The sequence below is a fragment of the Cryptotermes secundus genome, unplaced genomic scaffold (genome assembly GCF_002891405.2).
Source record: "Cryptotermes secundus unplaced genomic scaffold, Csec_1.0 scaffold540, whole genome shotgun sequence".
Classification (NCBI taxonomy): Eukaryota; Metazoa; Arthropoda; class Insecta; order Blattodea; family Kalotermitidae; genus Cryptotermes; species Cryptotermes secundus.
This window is the reverse complement of record NW_019742447.1, coordinates 951,798-959,221: the sequence shown is the minus strand read 5'-3', so window position 1 is coordinate 959,221 and position 7,424 is coordinate 951,798. Positions and strand designations below refer to the sequence as shown.

General features: G+C 39.1%; 1 protein-coding gene across 7 annotated transcripts in view; it reads left to right on the top strand.

Annotated features, from left to right (window-relative positions):
- Positions 1-7,424, top strand: part of LOC111873183 (E3 ubiquitin-protein ligase SIAH1A) — a 27,695-nt gene that overhangs the window by 18,102 nt on the left and 2,169 nt on the right. For all 7 annotated transcript variants that reach the window (XM_023867690.2, XM_033755001.1, XM_033755002.1 and 4 more), the window contains exon 5: positions 2,627-2,819. In XM_023867690.2, the coding sequence (XP_023723458.1) occupies positions 2,627-2,819 (193 nt within the window). The remainder of the gene's footprint in view (positions 1-2,626; positions 2,820-7,424) is intronic.

Genomic DNA, 7,424 nt, shown 5'->3' with positions numbered 1-7,424 from the left:
CAGTGTTTTCAGGATTACCACACCAAACTCAACTTTTAGCAGTTCGAGTGAGTAAAAAAATATTATTTATCATAATTATATTAAAAAATATATATAGTTTTGTTCTTCGTTTCATTATGAATATTTCTGTGAAAATTTTATCTCAATATACGTATTTTTGCGAGCGTTACTAAGTTTTTCATGGATAAGAGAATTTTTCTGTTTAATAATTAAATACCCCGTCGGTTTGGTGGTAGGAAAAGATTTAAATACTATCCGTCGCGGAAGGGTTAAGAAGATGCCAGGATCATCAGCGGCCGAAGAAGAAGCATTTAAGGGAAGCGGTGGGTGTTTCGAGAAGTTTAAGAGAAGAACCGGCATCCACAGCGTTGTAAGGCATGGTGAAGCAGCAAGCTCCGACACAAAGGCAGCAGAGAAATTCATAGGTGACTTCAAGAAGCTCATGGATTCTGAGGGTTACCTGCCGCAGCAGGTTTTTAATTGTGATGAGACAGGTCTCTTCTGGAAAAAGATGCCGAAGCGAACCTATATAACAGCAGAGGATAATGCATTGCCCGGCCATAAGCCAATGAAAGACCATCTCATGCTGCTATTTTGTGCCCATGCAAGCGGCGATTTGAAAATTAAACCGCCGCTTGTCTACCATTCAGAAACTCCATGAGCCTTCAAGAAGTGTAAAGTCCAGAAGAGCAGGCTAAATGTGATGTGGAGGTCCAACAACAAGGCTTGGGTGACATGTGACCTTTTTACTGATCAGATCAATGAAGTGTTTGGTCCTTCTGTAAAAAAATATTTGCTTGAGATGAATCTGCCACTCCATGTCTCACTTGTTATGGACAATGCTCCTGCCCATCCTCCAGACCTACAAGATGACCTCCTTGAAGAATTTAAATTCATCAAGATCCAGTTTATGCCTCCCAACACCAGTCTGTTACTCCAGCCTGTGGACCAGCAGGTTATATCTAACTTTAAGAATCTGTACACTGAAGCACTCTTCGAGTGTTGTTTTGAGGTGACTGAAGGGACCAATCTCACTCTCAAAGAGTTTTGGAAATATCACTTCCACATCGTTGCCTGCCTGAGGATGATCAGAAAGGCGTGGGAAGAGGTTACCAAGAGAAACGAGTGTTTCGCATTACGAGTAAGATTCTGGAACGAATTATGCTCGTTAAGCGAGGTTCCGCTATATATGTAATTATCCCTGAATGGAATTTGATATTAAAATTACCTCTCTGTTCATCATTTGGTTAATGAAGACCTGCTCTCTCATTTTGGATCTGAATATATTTATAAGAAGAAAATACCTTAGATAAACAATTATGGTATTTTTATTTATATTACATGATATCTATTTAAACAGTTCCTGGCTACAGATTCAGAGGTCCGGGTTTGATTCCCGGTGCTACCAGATTTTCTGAGAAGTAGTGGGTCTGGAACGGGGTCCACTCAGCCTTTTGAGGATAACTGAGGTATTTCAAAGAAATAATGGCTCCGGTCTAGAAAACCAAAATTAACGGCCATGGGGATTCGTTGCACTGACCACGTGACACTCTCTATCTGCTAAAGTTGGCACTAACTTCTCCTGACAAGCAGCAGTCACTCAGTCAGTATAGTTTGCATGCTGACAAAAACCATGGAGTTTGTCTGTTTTGATATCTATTTATGTGCTGCTTGCTTCAGGTTGAGCAACCTTTTTAAATATTAGTTAAATGATGACATGTGTAATAGGCAGTCCTGATTATCATGATCAGATAATGAGAATCTTTGGGTACAGTTAAATATTGTTACAAATACATTTGCAATGATTTAATAGTGTAGATTCACAATTTGTGTTCTGTTTATTAAATGTCAACCTCACTGTTGAGACTGCAGCTGGTACTTGGCAAGTGAACTGAAATTGCAGTAAAGAAATGTTCTCCCCCCAAAATAAATTCCTTCAGTATTACCCACGCATGTATGAGCACAGTATTGCAGTGTCATATTAAGATGCCCGTGTGTCTCCTTATTCTTCATTTGGTTTTTTCTTTTAACTTGAGAAGTACTAAAGGGAGTCCTGAATAGAAAGCATACCTTCAGGTAGCTGGGGGAAATGTAATTTGCAGGCATTCTTTCCTTGCACTTCATAATAGAATTCTTGCTAGTCTTTGTTTCACTCAGAACACACGTGACACCATTTGTACTTTCCATGCACAAGCCAATAATCAGAGTGCCTCACGAATAAGTTGGCAGGTATTCTCAGGAGTTTGTCTGAGGTTGTTTTGCTATACTGATTTCAGTCAGATTTCTACCATGTTTGGTCAAAAATCTCCACAGAATAATTTACATCTAGTAGTCAAAAGGAGAATCCAGCTGTTCAAAAGAGCAAAAGAACGATTTTTTCCTCCATTTCTACATGTGGTAGCTGATTGGTAAGCTGTTTCTTGTGCCAATTATAGTTGGCAGCAAGAGCTGCAGAGCACAACTTTATATGAGCAATATGCAAATAATCGTTAATTTTATAATTCTTACTAATTTTCGCAGAATTTTTAAATAAATCAATAAAATCATAAATTGGACTAGAAGATTTACTTGTATGTTCTACCCTAATGGCAATATATGCTCACTTCTCATATTTTTATAATTATAGGAGAGGATATTGTGTTCTTAGCAACAGACATCAATCTGCCAGGAGCAGTGGACTGGGTTATGATGCAGTCATGCTTCGGCCATCATTTTATGTTAGTACTTGAGAAACAAGAGAAGTTTGATGGACACCAACAATTCTTTGCTATAGTACAATTGATTGGATCAAGAAAACAAGCCGAAAACTTTGCATATAGGTAAGTACTTTTAAGAGGTTATGCTAGTAGCTGTATTCATATTGGATGCAATTATCATTTAATGATACAAAAGGTGACTGAAACTGACAAAACATTTCCCTATTGGTAGCATACATTGACGTTAATGGAAAGCCTCCCTTTTGATATGCTGGGTGGCAGGCTAAACAACAGATGCATGATAAGTAGAATTATTATTTGCTACGTGTTTGGAAATAATGGAAAGTCAGAACAAAGCAGACATATTGTACATTGTTTTTACCGACTTTCTTCCCCATGTAAATGGTGTATCTTCCAGTTTCATCTGCATGAGAAGTGTATTTTTCAGATGAGGTAAAATTTTATTACAGTGAACTCCAATAAGGTTACAGAAACGATAAAAGGAAGTTTAATTGTAAAGAAACAGTGTAACTATGTTCACCTGTCTTTCTGATCATATTGTCATATGTATCTCGTTTCATAATTCCAAGCTAAATGTTTTGAGAACATTTTAATATTTCAAACTGGATTTTCTTTCAGTGGAAACTTCACTTTTGCTCATTTGAAATTTATCATTATCATTAGAAGTTGGTGTTTTGGTCAAATGCTGATTTTCTGTAAAACTGCATTTATAGTGGTAAATTAAGAGTTACTTCAACTTCATTATTTTCAGTTAAAATATTTACAGGTATGGGTTCAGTTACAGCTAATGTGCTGCTGCCATAATATACTTTGTTACCGTTAAGCAGTTGGGAGAATACATGTTTCACAACCATTTCTTACATAAGTAATGTCTCAAATCTGCATGTATTCCAGTTCAGAACAACCGATAACATAATGCATGTGTTGTAGGAAAGTTCCTGGACTAGGTCAAGAAATAAATGCTGGCTTAGCTTACTCAATTTTGGTTGCCATCTCCACTGCGATGAATGTTACTTTGTTTTCTAAATCATAACAATAAATCCAACTTTCATCACCTGTTATGATCCTAGAGATAAAAGTTCGGCCCTTGTTAGCCTTCTCTCATAGCTAAAGAGAGATGCTTAGGCACTGCTGCTTTTGATCATTTATCAAGAGTCGGAGAACATACTTTGCAGCAGTGTGGCACATATTGAAATTTCCTGTTAAGCTCTCCTGGCAAACTCAATAATTGATCCCCAATGGTGTCTGCAAGCTCATGGATTGTTTAGTGATGGTATATCAAATTTTCTCAACAATTTCTGTCTTTTTTGCTCGTGCTTGATCTCCCTGAACATTTGTCATGTTCAGCTGACACCTTAGTGGCCTTGAAACGTGAATGCCATTCAAAACTGCTCTCTGGCTTAATGAATGTTCTCCAAAAGCCTCACAAATCATTTCGGTGATTTTGGTAGTGGATTTACCAAGCTTCATGCAAAACTTGATGCAGGCAGGTTGCTCCCTTTGCCATCCATCACAGACAAATTGAAACACAAAGTCAGAAATACATTCATATAAAAACAATGAGTGTTCACAGCGTGGTGTCACATGGCAGACTGATGCAGTAGGCTTGGCCTCCTTTCTCATCTTATTTCACCAAGGCAGATACAACACTAACAGTCTGGGAACTTTCCAATACACCTCATACATCAGATATTAGTTAGATTTAAGTTGGTTGATGTGGTGGTTTGTCACTCCAATTTGATATGAGTCAGCACATTTATTGTCACATCTATGTATGTCCAGGGAATTGTTAGGGGAATGTGGATGGGACTTGTGTGCATGCAGCAAAGATATAGTGGAACTTTCACTTTTGAAAGGACAGCTCCTAATTAACCGTCATTTGCGAGTAGAAAAGGTTATGTAAGTTTAAAAAACTGACCCTTCACTTTAGATAATGCTCATGATGTTGAGAATGCTGAATTATTCTTCGTTACTTTCATATTCCTATGATAACCACTCCAGAGATGAAGTATTGCTATGCCTGCATTATTCTTCAGACCTTGGTGCCGTATTGTGCTATATGTAATTGGAAGTTATGTGCTGGAGAGTGGGAGCCACAAGAATAAACATTTTGTCTACCATGTATTATGTTACCATTTGTCTCTGAAATGGTGAAGCCAACTGTCACACTGTATGTGGCCCAGTATGATTTGGGATCTGCTGTCTTGTGGTGGTGGGTTGTGATTGCAGAATGCAAATATTTCAGAATCTTAAGAAAATTATCATGTGGCATTGCACTGGAATAGAAAGGGATGCAATAGAATTTGTCGGTCGTCCACCATAGCTTTGTTCTAGGTTTGTGGTCATGGCCCATCTGAACTGTAATTGTAAGAAATGCATATAAGCCCTTCATGCTTATTTTCTGGGAATCTGGGCTGTCTGGTTTGTTTCTTGCTGCATATAGCAGTTGGGCTCTAGTACAGTAACTAGTAGAATGGTTTGAAAATACTGCAGAAAGTAATCTAGAAGTTGTGAATTTTCAGAAGTATTTGAAGCAGCAGTTTTATTTATTCTGGTGCACATCTGCCTGCTCAGAGGAATGCTTATGGCACCATTCTAAATTTTGGATCTTGGAGTCGATTATCTTCAGTCTCTTTTTCTGGGTCAACATCAGCATATTGCTCTTCAGCATCATCTCATACACATGCTAAACCATCTAAAAGTATGCACACTTCAAAAGCCCCGTCATACTGATTATGGGTTCACACTTCCACTGAAAGTATTGTCACATGTAGGGGAGTACGAATGACGAAATGGTGGGTTCTAGTTTGGATGATTTGATTTGTTAGCACCTTGTTTACACACTCTTTTAATTACACTCAAATTTCAACACTATCACTGATTTACACTCACTTCATGATTCACTGTCACACAATAGTCCTCTCTTGGTAATGGATCTCAACACAGAAACTAGCACTCAAATCACTACAAATATTTCACCTAAAATGTTCCAATTACACTTCCAGTATCACTGCATCGTCACACACATAAAGTCTTGGAGTCATGGAATAAGTCTTCACTGCTGACTTCTCAGGTATCACTCCCTATCACATATTACACATAAAATCATGCAGTCACACTTTACACCCTCACAGGCTGATCTCCTGTATTCTTCTGTACTCCATTCCACCACTAGTTCTGCTGCTTGGTTTTGTCTGGTCTGGCCCTAGTCATGTAGCTTTGAATCAGACAGTGCAGGAACATCGTGATCAACAGTACTGTTGCGTCATCCGAGCATCAATAACATCATGATGGTACTTCGCACAGGAAACATGTCACATGTTCATCCCGAATAGCCTAACAGTGTATCACCTGTTCTTCCTTCTGAGGTCTGTGCTTGTGGCATCTGCTTGTGCTTCAGTCTTTCCTGCAGTGACCACACTCCAACTGCTACATTGCTCCCTCCTTAAGGCCAGCTCATCCCAAGTGGTTTGCTGCTAACATGCTCATAGATCCAGTTGTGTCACAATCATACAAAGTGTTTTTCCTTTCTCTCTCCCTCTCTCTCTTTCTCACACACACACACACACACACACGCCAATGGGGTCCATAACTCCTAGAGTGGCCAGTGCTCCCCCGTATCCAGCTCTTACTCTGTATGCAGAAAATACATTTTATACGTCTACTTCTTTATGTAAAGATATTGCTGAAACCTGGAAGAGTAGAATGACAGGCTGTGTTTGGGCTGGCCATGGCCACTTAACACATGGCATCGAAAGGGTCCCTTAGTACAAAGATATGGGACTGTCAGTATATCAGACATTCAGCTGCTTTACAAGTACCTCAAGCATTGATATGTCAGACATTCATCCTTAAAAGGTGAAGGAAGGGGGTGTTAGAAGGTAATAGCTTATTTTTTTACTTACTTACTTACTTACTTACTTACTCTTGGAGCTGAACCCTTATGGAGGAGCCACCAATTCTGCAGCTACTCAAGAATTTCCCAGCATTTTATGGAACCTGAAGGTTCATCACCATGTTCACAACAGCCCTCCACTGGTCCCTATCCTGAGCCAGATCTATCCAATCCACACCAACCCATCCTATCTCTCTAAGATCCATTCTAATATTGTCCACCCACCTACGCCTTGGTCTTCCCTGTTGTCTCTTTCCTTCTGGCTTTCCCACCAATATCCTATACGCATTCCTTGTCTCCCCCATTCGTGCTACATGACCTGCCCACCTCCTCCTCCTTGACTTGATCATTCTAATTATACTTGGAAAAGAGTACAAGTTATGAAGCTCCTCATTATGCAATTTTCTCCAACCTCCTGTCACTTCATCTCTCTTCAGTCCAAATATTCTCAACACCCTGTTCTCAAACACCCTCAGTCTATGTTCCTCCCTTAATGTCAGAGACCAAGTTTCACACCCATACAGAACCACAGGCAAAATTATAGTTTTGTATATTCTAATTTTTATGTTTTTGGACAACAGACAAGAAGACAAAAGGTTCTGGACTGAATGGTAGCAAGCATTAGCCCAGTCCAATCGCTTCTTAATTTCCTCCCGAATCAGGTTTCCATCTGATATCGTTGTTCCCAAATATCTGAACTGTGCCACATTTTCAAAACATCTGTTTCACATCTTTATGTCATGATTTTGCTCTGCATTTTGGTGACGAGACAGTAACATATACTTAGTTTTCTCTGTGTTTACTTCTAGACC